Consider the following 20,471-nt stretch of genomic DNA (forward strand, 5'->3'; position numbering starts at 1 on the left):
TAATGTTGTCGCAACTTGCTTCTATTTATTAAAGTCGGAGTTGGTTTTTTTTCTAGTCTGTCAAATAAAGCGCATCGTGCTGACACTATTTCAAATACCGAACGATTTTACAAAAGCTTAGCTAAAAGTCTAAAGGATTCAAGGGCTATTGATTTTCGAGGCTAAACTTATATAGCTGGAGTCGCCGTCACCTAAGCGATAAGTAATCAGGAACACAGCGGAGACTATTTGAATAGTACTAACAAGCGGGCATTGTACTGGTTTACTAACAATTGGTCTTGTTGGATAAGGTAAGAAAATAGTTTTAAACTTGACGGTGCATACTTTTTCAGTTTTAAATATTTATTGGATCTTCGTCTGAGAATAATGAGCTCAATTACGATTACAAAAAAAATTGACAGTTGAGTAGTTGAAACTGTTAAGGGACTAACGATTGAAAATTGTGCTATCTTTCAATTTTTATTTAGTTAAATTACCTTAAACTTTTAAAGAGTTGGCTCTTATTTTTGGTATAATTTTTTTTATTTATATCACAACAAAACATTATCTGCTATAAAATGTTTTCTTGATAGAAAACACTTCTGCTACATTTTACGTGGCCATGCTAAACTTTTTTCATTTTATTTTTGCTAGTTTTGGTTTTGCATCACAACCCATTACAATGTGTTTGGTTATATTTTGATGGCTGTCATCGGTTTTTTTCTTCTGGCAATTAACAAACAGTACAGCGCATTTATTCAGGCTTATGCATATTCCGTTTCACTGGCGCTAGTGTGCTCCTTCATATATACAGTGTATATGGTTGAATTAATTTGATTAACAGTAGCAGAGACGTGCATGTCGTTTGTAAATGTCCACTGTCTGTCTTCGTGTGTAAATGGCGGGCTTCTATATATTTTGTTACAAACTATGCCCATGTCGACTGTGTCTTACTTTTTTTTATTTTGAACCTCTGCAAAAGCTACAGTTCGTATCTTTCAGCTGCTTGATCTATATTAGTTGCCTTACGCTCCTTGAAATCTCCGTATAACATGAAATTCCATTTCCCGAAAAATATCCAAACAACAATGCTTCACTAGACTAGTTAAATCAAAAAGTTGCATTGTAAACTAGTGGATGCACAGTTTTTGTAATTGTGTGGGATTAATAAGAAAGAATGTTTCAAGTTTGTCAGTTTGTCCTGGGAACTTGCACTCAGCTTAAACCAGCTCATTTATATGCTTTAAGAAAACCTAGTAACTCCCTTGTTTTTTGCAAGATGATTCATTATTATGAGTAAAAGATATTTACAAAAAATGTTAGTTAGAACAGAACTTTAATTGGAAAAACATATTCATCAGATTCAGTGCTTCAATAAGGAGTCGATCATTTGTTTTTTTCTTTGGTAGTAAAATACATAAACTTGTATAGATGTATTGTGCAATATATGAATTATCACCAAAAGTTAATAAAAACAGGTTAGAATGTGTCATATTTGCATTATACATGAGTGGTCAACTCGTTTGATCTTATTTGATGTCATGTGATTTAAGCAGTTTAGAATTAGCTGTCATGCCTGACCTCTATAACATAAAATTGAAATTTTGTTCGAAAGGTTCGACAGAACTTCTATTTTATCTTATGCCAACTTGGTTATATAGATAGATCGCCATATATCACGTCTGAGCACTGCATTTAAACTCTTCGCGATCTCATCGTATTGCATCCTGTTTACATACCCGGTCAAATCATCTTGTTGAACTCACTGCTCTCTGTAGAGTGACCGAGTGTAATTCAAATATAGTTTGCTTTGTGTTCTATTGTAGATAACAAAGAATAAAGATTCATTGCTGTGCCTTCTTTGTCGTATAAGACATACCATCTGCAGGACAGTAACATCAGATATTTCGACAGACGACCGTCGCAATGGGCAAGTTCACGGGCAAGGCTTGTCGGCTTATAACCATGCTGACTATGACATTCAGCTATTTTTTAGTAGAGCTAGTAGTCGGATATGCAACAGGATCTCTAGCCCTTGTTGCTGACTCTTTTCACATGCTGTCTGATGTCGTTGCTCTCATCGTCGGCCTCATTTCTGTCAAGGTGAGATGGTCATCAGCTTTATGTGCAGGCAACTGTGACATTTTTGCAAGTTACGTGCAAACTGTTTTTCCAAGGATATCCAATACCTAATCTCTGTGCAATATAGTCTTATCATAACACTGTTGCGGATCATTTTTCCCATGAATTATAAAATGGAAGAGTGTATGCAACTTTTATTACAGTTTCCTAGACTTATCCAAAAAGTGCCCTGGAAACTATACATTGCTCAAGAAATATACATTTATAGTTTCCACCATTCAAATGGCCAACTTTCACAGTTTATGTTATAGCTATACGAAGCTAATCCTTGAGCAATACGTTCATCTGCAGTGTCAATGTGCCCCTTCCCCAGACATGAACTTGTGCGTGGTATAGAGTTAGCTACGGTGAATGGTTTGTCTGTATTTGTTGACCTCTGAATGTTTCCGTAAATTAATGTTGTTTGTCTCGCAACCACCAGGAAGTTTGTACCGAGTGAGCGCTGTTTTTGTTGACAAACATTCTTACAAAAAATCTGCCTGAATGTGCAGGAGTAGCCACATAGTTTAGAGACGAATAATACATACTTCTTGCATAATCTGTTTTCGCCAGTGACGCAATAAACATAGTAGCGGAATCATGTCGTTGAGGTATTAGCCTCTCCAGGGAGGCGAAACTCGTTGCGTAATTAAATTTTGACAGCTCAATGCTAATAGAATTATGAGAAAGTTCCTTGTTCTATCATACAGCCTTGCAATGTGTTTTTTGTTTGCAGTATTCAAAAAAAGGCTCTTCCAAAAAGAATACATTTGGCTGGGCTCGCGCCGAGGTCCTCGGAGCTATGGTCAATGCGGTTTTCCTGGTTGCCTTGTGTTTCACAATATTTGTGGAGGCTATTCAGCGAATAGTAGAAACTGAGGGTATAACAGAGCCCAAGCTGCTCCTTATTGTTGGTTCCATCGGCCTCCTCGTCAACATTATAGGCCTTTTGCTTTTCGGCAACCAAGGTGAGTCAGGGTGACTTTCTGTGGAGGTTTTCTCAAAATGTACACTATTAGGCTATTGTTTTTCGAGGAAATGCTTTACTTGTATGATATGTGAGAAGTATTATGTTTATTTATGTAGGTTCGGTTACATGGGACGGAGGGTAGTGACTAGTTAATGCATTCTTTCAAGTCTTCCCTAGCAGCTTCAGCTCGATAATACGGATTTTGATGCTTAACGTGTATCTTAGAATCACTAAACTATAAGAAAATGCATGAAACTACAAAATATCTATCAAAAAATATTGAATAACAATCATTTCCTGTTTAACTTGAAAGTGCTATCATTTTTCCTTTAATTCTGATAGTGGACCAACTTAAGGTTTAGTAGATACACCCAACATACTCCTTGTGTCTCTAGTGAGGATGCCTAAACCTTGGCTCTGCTCCTACTATGAGTGTGCTATTTACTTACTCTATCTGCATTAATAAAAACCTGCTGCCAAAATAAAGCAAGCATAACCTATAAAAAGCCAACACTGGCAGCCTTTGTGTATTACCCATGCTGAGTAGAGGTAGTGAGCATTGCCCTGGACACCTCTTCTTAAAGATGTAGCCCCTGATACACCCATGGTTATGAGTGCTGTCTAGGTCAAAATGTCTGGACTGAGCAGAATTGTAACAAAGCATCTGCCAGAACTAATGCTATTCCTGTATTGAATAGCTACATGAACGGAACATTCTTCCGGAACATTCTTTTCCTTATAATCACAAACGTAACCCTTTCGCAATATCTTTTGTTTTGAGGTGAGCTTCTGCAGGCTTGTTTTGTGGTCTTGTCACTGGTCACTGAATGTTTTTAATGACTGCGTATAGTTCTTGGTTATGTTAATCCTCGCATTAAAGTCCTTGACTAAGGGAGCCACTGACGATGATTTTAAGATAGAATGTTCACTTCTGAAAAACTTTCATCGATCTCTACAATAACCTATAAATAACCATAAAATTACAATTCAGTATCAAATAGTTGTTGATAAAATAGTCTATCATAGTATGGCATCATTTCAACTTGATGAGGTTCCATTTGTATGATTGCTTACAGACAAATATATATTCCATCCATTGCTAGCTCACTAATACACGCATCAGCTAAGTTGTTGTAAAGCGTAGTAATCATTTGACCAGAGCGAGACGAATGATCGATGATTGGCATTTTAGCAACAATTTTTTCCAGTCTCCGTGACATCTAGACCAACATTATCAAATATATTTATCAGTGGGTACTTATCTTGCATTAGCTGCAATCTGTTTGGTTCATATATCCTGCCTACTCAATGCAATGCGGATCTGCTTGAGATTGTTTTGGTTGTTCAAAGGAAATTAGTTAATATTGTTAACATGTGCTCTATACCTGTTGCAAGCATTGCTTTTTTGACAACAATCTGTGGGAAAGGTATGTGTCAAAAAGGCTTCAGGGTCTTATCGTTAGTTTTGTATCATGAATGTAGTGCATGCGATGATGTTTCAGATCACGGCCACTCTCACGGCGGAGGAGGTAGTCACAGTCATGGGGGTGGTTCACACAGCCACAACAAGAAAAATAACAAGGAAAATCAAAATCACGAAGCTCACCCCCTAACAGCCGCAGCAGGTAAGATAGATATGGAACTCTCTCCAAAGATGCAAGGCTTGTAAAATAACAATGGGATAGCATTATACTGATGTACAATTATCACAAGTAAAGCTACTAGCATTATTCTGATAACTTGGTTAGTGAGAACTTGGCGACATAAATTTATGGGCGATTGATTTTTGCATTGTTCGTCATATGTTCAAGTTGTGTTACAATTTGGGCCTTCAGTCTGTATGAGCCCTATCATTGTCTGGTAAATAGGCTTATTTAATATCTGATTGGCAGAGCTTTGTACACCACTCATTGTGTGTCCTTTGAAGCTGTTTTTTGTTTCGATCTGCTTTTTGTTTAGAAATGGGTATTGCAGAGCATAGTCTGCTGAGCTAAACCCTTATTTAAGTAAAATTGCTGATGTACCTTTCAATGCTATTAGACAGTTCTTATCTACTAAATAGACCTGTATCGATGGTAGTCGAGTGACATGACCTTTTCTTGTTTAATAGGCTTTATCTTAGCAATATCAAACGCAATCCTTTTCATTTCATAAAAACCTCAAAACCATTTATAAACAAAAAAGGCTTAGAGAAACGAGATGAATTAGTAAGCGCCTGCCTGCCGACAAAGGAAACTGCTTTGCAAGTAATCAGTCCCTGAGCTGCTAATTTTGGTGTCAGATTTATTATATGTTTTCTAGACATCCACAAACAGGTAGTTCTCAGTGTTGCTGTCAGACCTTGTATCACAGTTATAAGGCATTCATAGGGCCTCATCTTCTAGCAGATGTCTAGCTGAAGCACTAATTAGGAACACCTTACATAGCATGGGCTACTGTTTGTTTTTAAGTAGATCATGTCAAGGACATAGAGCTGTTCTTATTATCAAGGACGCTGTGGGTTGATTCTTCTTAGCGTGTTTTTTATCACATCACGGTAGCTTTCCTATTTCTTTTAGCTGCTGGAAATGGTCATTCAATGCTGATTGCAACTAAAAATGGCCAATGTCATCAACAAAGTTGCCTTTTACACTAAAGAGCAATTGCACTTACCACTTTGTTTTACTAGCTCGGCCCTAATCAGGGCATATGACTAGGATACTGTTGTCATTGGGAACCTGTAGCCTTGCTGACCTGTAGCCTTGCTGACCTGTAGCGACTGCTGCTCTTTTCATACTCATAGACAAGAATTTCACCCCGAGTACTAGAGTTTTCACTTTGCCCGTGGTCTTTTTTTGTCGCGTCTGTATCTGGGCATGGAGTTGCATCTGTATCCTGGCATGGAATTATTTGTGGTTTTATCAGCCATTGTGGAGTTATGTATCTTTGAAGTTAGCCATATACAAGGCCTATTGTAGAGAAGCTCTGGTTGGGCCATAAACTCATTGGGGCACTATTGCTCGATAGGTTCTTATGCTAAACAGTGTTGTCTTACTATTAGCAGTGTAGTCGTCAAACGTTAGCAGCGCTCCTATCAAACATCTCACTGCTTTTTGCAGACGCTGGAGAAACGCCTGACAGTGATAATGAGATAGCCTTAGGACCAGTTAAACAGATGGATGGCTCTGTTAAGGAAATCAAGCACAAGAAGGATCCAGCTCAAGGTGGGTCATCGAGTGATAACTCGTCTTGCTTTCTCTTCTAGTAAGAATGGAATGATTTCACAACTGTGAGCTATGTAAACAAAACTTTTTTCCTTTAGGTGCACGACCTTTTTGTTGCCAAACCAGACTTGTTGTGCATCAAGCTTTTTCTTAAAATCTTTATAAAAAATAAAAATGTCGATACCATTCTTGGAGTTGGTTACACGAGAAATTTGTAACATGCCATCTGTGTATTGCTAGCCAATGTCAACAGAATTCAATATGGAGCAATCTACACCAATGCAGAGTTATTTTTGGTGTATCCGTTTCCTTTCATACTTGAGCTAACAGCTACAGGTGAAGAGCTATACGATAGGGCTGAACAGGGATAACTAAGAAATGTGTGATCGGTATAAAACTATTTGATCGCAACAAATATTGAGGAGGTGTAGCCAGCATAGCCGATGGGTAGTTGAGATGTGCATAGACATAGCCTATGGCTACACACTGACTTTAAACCTTCGAACTAAAGAGCAAAGGCGTGCTTACACCACTTTCGATTTATTACTTGGCATGAACCACTAGTGCTCGGCCTGTTCTGTCGAGGTCAGATGGCTGGTTTGTTCCAGAAATGATTTCATTTTACTCGGTATGCTTAGAGATGGTCTAACAAAGGTACGGATTAGTGAAAAGATTAACAAACTCTTCTCAGCACACGCGACAGCCAGCAAGAGGCTCCTGTCAGTTTTGTTCTTTGCATGCCATGGCTCCCTTTTCTATTCTAAGGATTGCTTGGGTAGCAACAGGTTATGAATTTAGATTGTAGGAAAGGGCTCTATTGCACATGAGTGCTAAGGGAGGGCTTGCGCTAACCTAAATGATCTATTATAATTTTGATGTTTTTCATTTATTACCAATTAACTAACAAAGTAGAGAGCAAAATTTGTCTCAGAAATAGCAGTAGCAGTAGCAGTTGTAGTAACTAGCAATGTTCTAGAATGTTCTGCGTGGTGCACCTATCACATTATAGATTGGATTATACTTTTCGCTATACCCAGCTTTTTCTAAACATTACAAAGTGGAATACAGGTGTAACGCGTGTAGCGGAATTCTTTGTCAGCCCGAGGAACAGTTTCTTTGTCATGAGGCTAATTGGTGCTCTTAGCAACTGCCTTTCACAAGCGTTCGCTAGTTTCAGCTATCTGATATTAACAGTCTACAAGTGCCCTTTTGTAATTTGTTGGCTTTTGTCAGGGAGTTGTTTGTGTCATCTCCTTTTTCTAACAGCTATGTAAGAGGTGTAAGTATGTTATACTAGGGTGTAAGTATGTTATACAAGGGGTGTAAGTTTGTTATACAAAGGGCGTAAGTATGTTATACAAGGGGTGTAAGTATGTTATACAAGAGGTGTAAGTATGTTATACAAGGGGTGTAAGTATGTTATACAAGGGGTGTAAGTATGTTATACTAGGGGTGTAAGTATGTTATACTAGGGGTGTAAGTATGTTATACTAGGGGTGTAAGTATGTTATACTAGGGGTGTAAGTATGCTATACTAGGGTTGTAAGTATGTTATACTAGGGGTGTAAGTATGTTATACTAGGGGTGTAAGTATGTTATACTAGGGGTGTAAGTATGCTATACTAGGGTTGTAAGTATGTTATACTAGGGGTGTAAGTATGTTATACTAAGGGTGTAAGTATGTTATACTAGGGGTGTAAGTACGTGTTACAAGGAGTGTAAGTATGTGTTACAAGGGGTGTAAGTATGTTATACTAGGGTTGTAAGTTTGCTATACTAGGGTTGTAAGTATGTTATACAAGGAGTGTAAGTCTGTTATATTCTCATGATTAGCTTGATCATGACTGAAGGATTAAAGACTGTTTTCCTGCCATCTATGCAGCAGTTAAGTCTACTCACTTGAAATAACCATAATATATTTTGCTGACCCTGAGTATAGATCTTAATAGTTTGTGTGACCTTGTGGGTACACTGTTACATTGTGAATACACTGTTACCTTGTGGATACACTGTTACCTTGCGGATACAGTACTCTGTGTTACCTTGTGGATACAGTATTCTATGTTACCTTGTGGATACAGTATTCTGTGTTACCTTGTGGATGCAGTATTCTGTGTCGATTTATTACTGACTACAGACTAGCAGTTGATGACAAACGCCAGGTAGTTAAGTCAGGCTTTCTAGGGAATTCTCTACGGGGTTGGTCGGAGTTGAGCATCAGTTATATTCATATGTAACGCCTTTTTAAGTGAAGTGTCACAATAGTTTATCCGAAAAGCTTTCTTCAAATGTAGCCCATTGATATGCAGTCACACTGTGTCTGCTCTCTGCCAACCTTTACTAGAGCATACAAAAGATTATTCAGGTTCAAATAGGATGGTGCAGCTTGCTGTACATCAATAGGCCATTAGACACGCGTGGCAACGCAATCGCTTCTATCAGCCAACTATCCTCGCTTCATGAGCAGGAGCGGCGGTGTCCTTGCAAGTTTAGTCGGCGAAGGATACGGTGGCTGTTTATTTTGTGTGACATCTAAAACTGTTATTGGGGATGGGTGCATCCTAATACTTGATTTCTGGCGATGTACAAAATTAGCAAAATCTTGTATAGGCTCCCCACATGAATAACAGGAGTTGTCTGTACAATTATTAGCAATAGAACTATTCACACCGTAAACGTATAGTTGCGGGTTGTTACATTGTAGACTGAGTTCTATGTGCAATTGAACCATTGCTTTTCCCGTTGTTTGATGAAGCTGTCTGATAAACTGAAAAGCAGCAGAAAAGTCCACTTTCTCTCTTACATAGGACGCACAGCCTCTGACAAAAAATTCCGATGTTCTTTGTGATGTTCAATTGTGATGTTCTTTGGCAACATGTTTTATAAGCAGGCTAGTTTTATTTATAAAGATTATGTCATTAAGAGTTGCTCAGTGCCTTTACTTTAAAATAACATTTTTCTGGCTCTTTTCAAAGACATAAGCTATATAAAGAAGGTGATGCGAAACCAGTACAGAACAATCACCCAGTGCAATATTGACGTCTATTGCAATATTGATGTCTCATAGAACTGACAAGAATTATCATTTTGTTTTTGGACGAACTCTCTGCGTGGAAGTTTCTGTATACTAGCAGGCGAATTTTCTTGGAGCCTTTTATTAGACATGTCCTCATTGTGGATACATGTGTTTGTTAGTGGACAGGTATGCAATATGGAATTGTGGCCGTGTTAGTGGACAGACCACAGTGTGGATGTCTGGTTGTTGGTGAACAGTTTCATACTGTGAATTCTAAACTCGTTTGACTATGTTGAAAACACGTGTGTTGAAGCAGTATGTGGAAAATTCCTGACACCATTTTGTTCCTCATGACGAGTGGTAAAGGATTTCGTCATGGTCTAACACAAAAGAGGCAATTAAACTACGCTATATGAACATGAACTTTTGCCGAGGTTGACAATAGCGTCATATTATCCTTACAAACATTCTTTTAACATTTTACAGTTCACTTTATCAAATATCCTTAAAAAGGGTGCCATTCGCACAGGGCAAGCTCGCAAGTTGGCTTGTCACATTTTAGTGTTCCTATGAAATGATGGAATTATTTTTAAAGCTTGCATTCTTTCCTATGACCGAATTAGCATAACACTTGTTCTATCTAGTGGTTTCACTACGGAGGGCTCTAAATGCAACAACCAGCCGGTTAACCTTGTTAGTACCCAGAGAGTTTTACGGAGTGATGTCATGGCATTTTGCTTGTTTTATGGTTGTGAATCATACACTAGTGTTACATGCTAATAACAAGGGGAATAAGGAGGACGAATTTGCATAATACAAGTAGTCGCGCAACTCCCAATTGTTCGTAGCTGACGAGTTTACGTGCTACGAAGCAATTGTCGCACAACTACGCGTTTTCTATATTAGCCTGTTGCGTTTTTAGCTACATCGGGGTCCCTATATCAATCGTGGCTGACACTATTAATGTACGTCTAAGGTGGAATGTCAAAACGTGTAAGAAATTTTTCTTTCAAATTCGGAGTTAAAATTTTTTTATTTTGGAGATAATATTTTTAAAACACATGCGTTGAAAACAGAGCTGCGTAGGGATGCTGTAAGGACGTCACCAACGGAGACGATGAAAATCCAACTTCCGAAACTTCCAAACATTTAGGCAATGATATTAATGTTTACATCATACGCAGTACTTCGTTGTTGATACGATGTTTTAAAAAATACCTCCTTGAATCGGAGGTTTGAATCACTTCAAAGAATTAAATATACGATGTCTGAAACCATTTACATTCTATGAAGAGGAAAAATACCACAAAAAGTCGTAGTGTGTAACACTAGTGATTAGTCTGCAACATGAAAACATCAAAAACCCGCAAGTTTTGCTAGTCAAGCAAGTTTTGTTACTTGCAAATCCTTCGTTTTTTCGTGACGTCATTTTATCGTTGTCGACCATCTTTATAGACAACTTTTATCATTAAAAACACGAAGCTTTTGCAATGAATTTTTGAAACCGATGCTTTTGTTTGCTTTTTTTATTATTGTATCAAAACAACACCAAAAAATACTATTTAATAAAAGAATAACGATCGTTTTTTACAAATATGGCGGTTTTTTTCGTGAACGAGCGCATGTGCAAACGGCTTGATAACGTAAAAAAACGATGTATTGTTACCAAGTGTTTCATGCTTGCGAAAGATGGAAATAGCACTTGCCAAAGATGCACAAGAAAATGTAGAGCAAGCAATTCCATTTTAAACATTTTCCATATTTCGGTCAATCCTATTTCGAAAGCATGCTGCTAATCTATACAGGAGTCATGCCGCTATGACCTCTGGCCTGGATTCCCTTATCTTTTCTAACAACAAAGTGCCTGCGTTAATTCACATTATACAAATATCCATTAAAACACTTATCACGTGATAATTTAATGAGTGCACAACTCCAAACTGGCGTCATTTGCCCAACTGAAACTTAATGAATGACTCACCAGTAATTCTGGTAACTTTTCGGTTTTGTTACAAGAAACACTCCAGACTAGTACTACAGACGCTACCAGCATTCGTGTTACGAACAACGGTAGATACGAATGGTGTTGTGCATGTTAAAATGTTCATACAGAGATGCCATAGATTTTGTATTGTGCGCCTTTTTTCGAGTAGTGCATATTGTTCTATTGTTACTTAGTGTTCTTTAAATGTAGGTACAAACCAATAATTATAGATACTTATACAAGCCTTAAACATACTTATATAATCCTTAAACATATGTTCCGTTCAAAACAACGAACTGAGACAATTTACGAACAAATTCGCTTAACGAATAGTCATTCGGAACGTATCTCGTTCATAATTTGGAGAGCATCTGCATTAAAGTTTAAGTGTTCCTTATGATTGGTAGAGATATTCCCGCACTGAAGTGTTATACTGGATGCACTTTAGTTTGTTTCCTGTTGTAGTAAAGTGGCATAACTATTTGTAACAGTTATTTAAAACACGAACTTTCGATCTTGATTTTGAATGAAAATGTATACAGTCGTTGACAGAACTGCCTTGCAATCGTGGGAGGAATGGTGCGCATCATTTTGCTTTTGTCAGACGGGTGATCTATTAGCGCGCGCCCCATCGTGTGCCAGATGGCTGGCATTCTTCGAAAACAATAAAAAGATCTTTCAAATGGCACAGCCAATCTGACACGCTCCCGAGTGTTGTGTATCCATCCACTCTCAGGATAATGCCTTGGTACCACTATCAGTTGTTTCCTCATCGCTTATAGTACTCTTCTTTCTTGCGATAGTTATCATTTTTTAAACTATTATCTGTTTAGGAAGATGTTTCCTTCTTGTCTTGGATAACACGCTGTGAGCAGTCATCACCTATGACTAGGCAGATTAGAGAAAGTACCAGTTTTAGATTGTTCAAGTAATGTACAAAAAAATTTGAGTATCTTTGATGTGGCGGTTTGTGGCTAAATCTGCTGACTTCAGCAAAGGCTGGTTAGTTGGACAGGCTGTCTTCAATAGTCTTGTGAATTCAACTTTTAGGTTTGTTATTCTAAATTTGATCATCAGGCGATTCATAGATGTATTTATTAGTTGATTCATAGATGTATTTTATTAATCGATTCATAGGCGTATTTATTAGACTATTCATAGATGTATCTACTAGTCTTGCACAAGTCTTGGTTACTCCAGCTGTGTTAACAAGGTATCTGTTTAAATTGGTTCATTTCCTTCAATGGTAAACAAGTATACAATTTCCCTGATGTATACCCGCTGCCAACAAGTAACACTATCCATTTTAGCATTCACCGAAGTTAGTTCGTTCACACAGAATTGTATGTGAACATTGCGCAGCCCAGCTGAAGAACTAGGCCTATGTATATCAAGTGACTATAGACCTCTTATTCGGGTAAAAAATGGCCATCATGTTAAAATAGACATCTTTATTGTGATAAGCTGTGCAAGTTATGCGATGTTTTTTTTAAACTATGAAAGTAAAATCCGGTGTTGGCACTCACTGTCAACTGTCACTGTCAACTGTCACTGTCAACTGTCACTGTCAACTAGCACCATTTGCAGCTATTGTTGTCTCTTGATTACGAATGGTGTGTTGCAGTTGTTCAAATCTATCAATAAAGACAGCTAGGCATCGCTAGGCATGCCTCGAGTCTAGGCATACCTATAAGCAATCACTTGTGGTCGATAGCCTCTGCTGGTATTTGGCTGGGCTCAAGCATTCCAGTGTACTCTTTGTCATGCTCGTTGTCATCTTTCGCAGGTGCTTCCTTGTTTATAGTTTGATTGTAATCAATGGTTGTCTTTTCTTGCAGCCTCGGCAGCTCAGCTCAATATGAAGGGAGTGTTTTTGCACGTACTCGGAGATGCTCTTGGCTCTGTTGTTGTCATAATCAGCGCTATCATATACATGGTCGTGCCTACATCTTGTGTGATATCACATGACACAACAACTCCTTTTAATATCACAACTGGCAATGGAACAACCGTAATGCCCCCTTGTATCGAGGAGATACCTCAATGGGTCAACTACGTCGATCCATCCCTAAGGTACAAGCTTTTTATCAATATTTTCGTGTGCTATCAGCTTTCAAAGACTGACAAATTTTGTATGTTCCAGTTTATACTTAGCTGAGTGGTAGGGTTGTCTTTCTTGACATGTCAGTTGCCCAATAGCGCTATCCAACATTGATGCGTAATAGTTCCTACACTAATATACATCTAAGTCTATATAGTGAAACAAATTTTTTTCATTGAAAGTAGACTTTCTTTTTTAATAAGAGTTAACTGAGCATTTATTTAGTTGCTGACCTGTGAAGCGACATAGCATGCTTTGCGGCTCCAGCAACTAAAAGATTTTTGTTTAGTTATGGGAACCCTGCCCATCTCCTCTCACAACGCGGCGCAGATTGTGTCTGTTTGACTAATTAAACGGATTGTCGGTGACATTACTGCAAGTCGGTCTCTCCAAATGATTACAAAGTCATCTATCGATAATTGTTTTAATAAATACTTAGTATTCGCTGCTGTCACTTTTTCAAGACTTGAGGGTATTGCAGCATTTAATCTCGGTTACTTTCTGAACACCCAGCTATGACGAGGTCAGCGTGCTTCATCACGGGTGCAAGCTGTAGCATGTTTGTTCAGCCCTTCTTATCAGTGAGCAAACATATTAGGTAGAAGGTTCGTGTCACTCGCTGTTTGTACACTCATAATAGTCTTTGATAGGTTACTTCAAAACATATACTTACTAAGTAAAATGTGTTTGAGAACTCGCTTGAAGGTAGGAATATTATGGATCGCGTGTTTGAGCTCTAGTCTGAGAACGTTATCAGCTGCACTGATTTGTTGCTGTTAAAAGGTGATGGAACATGGGAGATAATTTATGGCTGCCGTACTCCATAGGTTTACTTGTAACGTCCGCCTTTGTAGTTGTCCTCTCGTGGTCAAAAAATATTTTCATATATTAACTATGGGCTTCAAATGCCTGGGCAAGTCTATAATAATTACCGATCTATCAGACCACAAAGTTGATTCGTTCAGGTGATCCAAATGTAGTCCTATCTTCTAACTTTCAATTATCAAATACCTCCCCGTCTCATTTGTCAAACACTAAAAGATTAGGTGGCACTTTATATGGCTCCTAGCTACCGCCACCTCCCATTAAATGTTGGCGCAGCTATAAAGTATGACTTGTTCGATCACAGTCGCTATATCAGTGGTTTCGTAATCGGCATTTGAACTTTCTAGAGAGACAAGTGTGGGATCTCTTGTCAGTATTAGTGTATTGCTAACATTGCAGTAGAGCTGATTTTGTTCCATTTAAAAGCCTGGGCTGATATGTTGATTATCTCAGACCAGCTGCAGGGAAGTGCATGGCGCACGACAGTAATTTGCACTTCTTACCAGGTTTTTTGGCAACCTAGTGAACAATTTACTAATCCGATCTAGGGCTTTTGTGTGATGACTGCGATTAACTGTTCGTTTTTTAGCTTTTAAGAGCTTGTAATCACATTTCCAAATATTTTGCACCTACAACACAGCAGGGTAAGACACGGTGAAATGTTTTGAATTTTGTTGCAAGTCAACCTTTAAACAGCTGTATACCTATATACCTGTATATATGCAGAGCATGCTCCACAACTAAATTGGACTTGCTGCAAGAGCAAATCAGAGCATGCGAAACAACCGGTTTCTCTTTAGTCGCGGCCTTTTGTGTCAGCTTGCTCAATAGTCTTTATTTATTTTGTTAGATGTTCTCGTTAGTTGAAGGTGTCTAGTTTTTTATCATACCATATTTAGCTTATTTTGGTGGCTGCCTATTCTTTTCATTCATTCTCGACTGGCTTATTAAAATCCCGTCAGCTAGTGTCGGTGAGAAATGGCGCGATTGCATTTGTTATTAAAATAAAAGGCTGAGGAATGTGTAAGTGATGCTGGTTTCACAAGCCTGAAAACAAGTTTTTGTTAGAATTTGGTTTCGAAATCTGTTAGCAAAACAATAGATTTGAACAGGATGAAGATTGGACACTATTAGCCCAAATCGTAAACTCTGTCCTTTGTTGGTTGTAGCAGTATTTTTGTGTTTAAACTGTAGTTAGTCATGAGATTGTGAGAGTTTTGCGCTCATGGCACTTTAACATCTCCAATACTTCCTTACGGTACGCTGCTTGTTATTTCGCATGGTTTCCTTCAGTTATCAGTATGACTGACATCTCGTTCATCTGTCACCAAGTTTGTAATTATTAGTTTTCATTCGGCAAGCACAATGATGGTACGACTTGGTTGCCAAAAATGTGTCAAATAATCATGAATTGAATAACTCATGAATTGAAAAAAGTAATTTATGTTTATTAGTCAGAATATTTATTAGCATAGATGGGCTTGGCAGCTGACAAAATTTCGGGTCAGCATTGTTTATGTGGATAGGATTCTAAGATAATTTTAGTTTCAAATATACATAGTCTTTTTATGCTAGGAAATGAAATAATATTTAGTTCCTTTTCACTTCTGTGAAGGACATTCCCTCCCCCCCCCTAACTCATCATCTGCACTTTAGCAGATGATGAGTTTTTTTGTTAATTCCCTTGCTTGTCTCCGTCAGCTGTGCTTTAAATTATAACGATTCTTTGTTTTTTGTTGCAGTTTGATTCTAGTGGCCATAATATTGACAACATCAGTTCCTCTTGGTAAGTGCATATTAGCCTTCTTTCTACTTGTCCTAAACCATTAGCAGGCATCTCTGCACTCTTGCCATGTACTGGCAGTTTGTCTGTATCACTCAGTCTATGGTTATCTACGGCCCATGCTGGTTAGGAATGTGTATGCTTGATACAAAGGCATTAAGTGTGTGATCTTGATAATACTGCCTGTTAGGTAGATGGAGTTCCCCTCATGCATGTTTTCTAGTTGCCTACAAGTAGGTGTTTATACAGCCAACTTTTCCATTTAAACATTAACTTTCTTCTTCAGCCGTTACTATCTTTGTTACCTAATAGCTGTTACTATCTTTGTATCATTCATTCCTTTTTATTTATTTAATTTGCTTGTTTTTAGATTTCAGTTGTGATGTATTCTCATTTCATACCATTTTTTGTCAATACTTTATGGTTAGGTTTTGTGCAAATGAATGCCTCGATTGAATCTGGCGCAAAGGCTTTCTGCAATAATCATTTGTAAGGGTTTCTATCTTATATAAGTCCATTTAAAATATGCATTATTTTTCGTGTGTCCAGTATTTCTCTGATGTTTGTATGAATGGAAGGTGCTGTATATGCAAATATTATCTGCTCCAAATGCGTAGCCTCCTGCAATGCCCATCTGTTACAGTGCGCGAATCTGGGCTCATCCTAATGCAGACTGTACCCACCCACATCGTTGTTTCCACGATGCAAAGTGAAATAGAAAAGGTATCATCTTATTCTGCCTTACTATGCTCTATAAGTTATTAAATTCTATTAGATATACAACCAGTGATACAATAATGTATGGGACAGCCAATTTGCAGCACCAGTCTGAGTTTATGGGATGTTTTAATGGTAAGCTGGTTGCCATGTTTTTTTGAAAACAAACTCCAATTAGGAGCATTAGAAAAATTGATTAGTAGTTTGATCCTTGCAGAATTGTTGTATATAGAAAATCGTACGATGGCAATACCTAAATATCCCAGTTTTGACATGCCACATATGTAGGAGGTTTACTGGGAGTGGAAGGCATAACAAGATACTTTCATAAAAAATTGAAATAATAATAATACAAGCAGGGAATAATTTCAGTGCAGTCATAATTATGAAGCACTGAATACTACAGACGATTCTCACCACCCTCGTGAGAAATAGATGTTCAAAATTATGTCATTTCGTATAAAACTTTATAGCCACATCTAAGCTTTGCTCGCCTGTATTAACTGTAAATCATTTTGCATGTGGACTCCTGTTACAGTTGGACGGTATACTAGCTGTGCATGAATTTCATGTATGGAGTCTCGCTGGAGATAAGATCGTTGCCTCCCTTCATTTGCACTTGCGCAGCCTCGATGACTACGTAAGAGTATCGAATGAGGTGAAAGAATATTTTCATGATGAGGGCATCCATTCTGTTACTATTCAGCCCGAGTTCCTAGATGTAAGTTCACAGGCTGTGATTTGTGAGCCCACTTATGGTGTTATTGTTCATTTAGTTTAAGAAGTCATGTGTGGCTGATTGTGCCGATTTCATCTAGCGAGTGTTATAGATAGTATGTATTTTACTCGCTCTCTCATTGCAAACATGTTAGTCTATCATTGGAATTGTAACAGTGCAATCCCTTAACTCTCACAGCTACTTTTATAGCCAGCTCTTCATTGAATATTTACAGAAGAGTTGATCATTTTGTTGTACATGAGTAGAATAAGAGTTACCATGCTTAGTTGATTCTCCATCCTGCAACAATAACTGATATAATGGGAGTTGTGCTCTCATTATTTTAATGCTGGGAAGATAACTCTAAAGTGTTGTTACTTGTAGCTTCATGTAAAGAAGGCTGGCAGAGATTGCGTTTTAGAATGTGGTCCAGAGAAAGACTGTCACCCAGCCACGTGCTGCAGCAATTCCAAAAATGCAGCTAACGGTAGCCCGCGTGCAAATGGTAAGGCCATGGATTCCAACGCCTTGAAACTTGAGCCTGTAACAGTTGCTCCAACGTATAACGCTCCTAACGAAGAAAGTGGAGCATCAGAGGTCGCCCCTGAGGACACCACAGTGGTTATTATTGACCTTAATCATGCATAATTGATTAATAGTTAAATGAAAAGATTCTTTTATCTTCCAGTTCTATAGTCTCGTGCTAAGTAGAGTCTCACTCGTCTCCCATTCCATATTTCATTGTTTATACCCATTTTTTGTAAGACACAACCATGTGTAAAACGTGCGACATGAGATCGCAACAATTCCATTGACCGGTGTTTTGCGTAGGTGCTAGCTTGTAGCTAGTGATATTTGCAGTAAACTCTAATCAATATTCATGGACTATTAGAACGTGTTAGCCACATTCATGAGAGACAGCGCTACACGCGTCATCGACAGATGGAGCAGCTCTTTCGAGCTTTTCTACCTTTCACCTTGCCAAGCCTCAAATGTTTTCTTCTTGTTAGCATTTGTTTCATTGGTAGCAATCTCTAAGTTCATTATTGGTTGGCTATAGCTCAAATGATGTACAAATTCATATATATACAAACTGCTGTGATATTAGTCGGTTGTTTGCTTTAAATTTACTAAAATCTTTCAATTGCTAGGAAAAATGGTTAACTCTATGTAATGCAGCTATAGGTCCAAGAGAGTGCTAGCCTTTGGTTCTGCGGACAATTTCTATTAATGTATAGCTTTATCATTTGTATTTAAACCGATATTTCAATCCAATGATACAACAGGCTTCACGTTCATATGCTTTCGACAGTCTTGTTTTCGAGTGCGCAAACTGAAGTTCATCTCTAATCTATGTACGGGTGTCTACTGCTAGCCTCTTACATGCTACTGTTTTATGTCAGAAAATTTATTTTTGCATTGCTTCAAATAAATGCATAAATCAACATTAATTTTATCAGTCTATAAACTGGGTGATGGCCTATGATTTATGTAACATTTGTGGATTCATTTGTATTTGATCTTAAGTTTATTTCACAGGTCAAAGCCTACAGAAGCAAATCAGGTCATGTTGAAAAAATAAAATAACATGTACCTTTCAATTATTGAGTGCGCGCATGTAGAGTTGCAGTTTTCTAATTAAAATTTATTTTTAGTCGACAATCTTTTAGCTCAACTAACCTGCAAAACTGTTTGAATGCTGATGAAATACTGAACAGATGGCTTTTTTAATGTGCTGAACTCCTCACTTGTGATCACTATTAAGATAAAAATAATCATTTTTAACGAATCTGAGAAAATGATCTAGGAGATTAACCAGTGCCAGCAAGCAACTTAACCGAATTTGCTACTTGAAATATGTGGGTCAGTCACTAAAGCCTGAATGTCATTATTACGGTAGTAGGGCTCTTCCAGAACTGGCTTTTCCACCTAGCCTTCAGTTGTTTGACGACAAATGAACATGTCCCAAGGGAAAATGTGTCATTACAACAAGCACTGTACATGGTGCAACACAATATGAAATGGTCTGCGTACTAGGCTACTATGACGAATATAGAGTAGTCAGTACACCAAGTCACTATCACTACAAGTATAGAGTAGTCAGCACACCAGGTCACTATCACTACAAGTATAGAGTAGTCAGTACACCAGGTCACTATCACTACAAGTATAGAGTAGTCAGTACACAAGGTCACTATCACTACAAGTATAGAGTAGTCAGTACACCAGGTCACTATCACTACAAGTAAAAAGTAGTCAGTACACCAGGTCACTATCACTGCAAGTACAGAGTAGTCAGTACACCAGGTCACTTTCACTACAAGTATAGAGTAGTCAGTACACCAGGTCACTATCACTACAAGTAAAAAGTAGTCAGTACACCAGGTCACTATCACTGCAAGTACAGAGTAGTCAGTATACCAGGTCACTTTCACTACAAGTATAGAGTAGTCAGTACACAAGGTCACTATCACTACAAGTATAGAGTGGTCAGTACACGAGGTCACTATCACTACAAGTATAGAGTAGTCAGTACACAAGATCACTATCGCTACAGGTATAGAGTGGTCAGTACACGAGGTCACTATCACTACAAGTATAGAGTAGTCAGTACACCAGGTCACTATCACTGCAAGTACAGAGTAGTCAGTACACGAGGTCACTATCACTACAAGTACAGAGAAGTCATCACGCAAGGTCACTATTACTACAAGTATAAAGTAGTCAGTACACAAGGTCACTATCACTACAAGTATAGAGAAGTCAACACAAAAGGTCACTATCACTACAAGTATAGAGAAGTCAGCACACAAGGTCACTATCACTACAAGTATAGAGTAGTCAGTACACCAGGTCACTAGCACTAATGGTAAGTGAAGTATTTAGTATGCTAGGTCACTCGCAATCAACCATAAGTGAATTTCTGTGTCTGCCTTATGGCAGCCTGATAAGAAGCCTGTTCTGCAAACTTTGGATATCAGGAAGCATTGACAACGTAACTCTCTCGCAATTGGATAATATCCTTTCAGGTGCACACATTACGCTTCACTCACG

The 20,471-nt window shown here is 38.1% G+C and overlaps 1 protein-coding gene across 1 annotated transcript; it reads left to right on the forward strand.

Annotated features, from left to right (window-relative positions):
- Positions 1–180: 180 nt before the first annotated feature.
- LOC137392935 (proton-coupled zinc antiporter SLC30A1-like) lies at positions 181–18,938 on the forward strand. Its single transcript, XM_068079298.1, has 10 exons — positions 181–290; positions 1,806–2,082; positions 2,837–3,068; positions 4,573–4,695; positions 6,169–6,273; positions 13,112–13,346; positions 15,942–15,985; positions 16,626–16,705; positions 17,238–17,420; positions 17,802–18,938. Exons 2-10 carry the CDS (start codon positions 1,906–1,908, stop codon positions 18,063–18,065), a joined length of 1,443 nt encoding a protein of 480 aa, XP_067935399.1. The 5' UTR covers positions 181–290; positions 1,806–1,905; the 3' UTR covers positions 18,066–18,938.
- Positions 18,939–20,471: the final 1,533 nt, after the last annotated feature.

This window comes from Watersipora subatra, chromosome 4 (assembly GCF_963576615.1).
Source record: "Watersipora subatra chromosome 4, tzWatSuba1.1, whole genome shotgun sequence".
Classification (NCBI taxonomy): Eukaryota; Metazoa; Bryozoa; class Gymnolaemata; order Cheilostomatida; family Watersiporidae; genus Watersipora; species Watersipora subatra.

Bases quoted from the DNA above. Each gene is read 5' to 3' on its own strand.
- LOC137392935 (XM_068079298.1), top strand. From the start codon at position 1,906: ATGGGCAAGTTCACGGGCAAGGCTTGTCGGCTTATAACCATGCTGACT. The intron at 6,274-13,111 runs GTGGGTCATCGA...CTTTTCTTGCAG, and splicing joins CAAGAAGGATCCAGCTCAAG to CCTCGGCAGCTCAGCTCAAT. The intron at 13,347-15,941 runs GTACAAGCTTTT...TTTTTGTTGCAG, and splicing joins TACGTCGATCCATCCCTAAG to TTTGATTCTAGTGGCCATAA.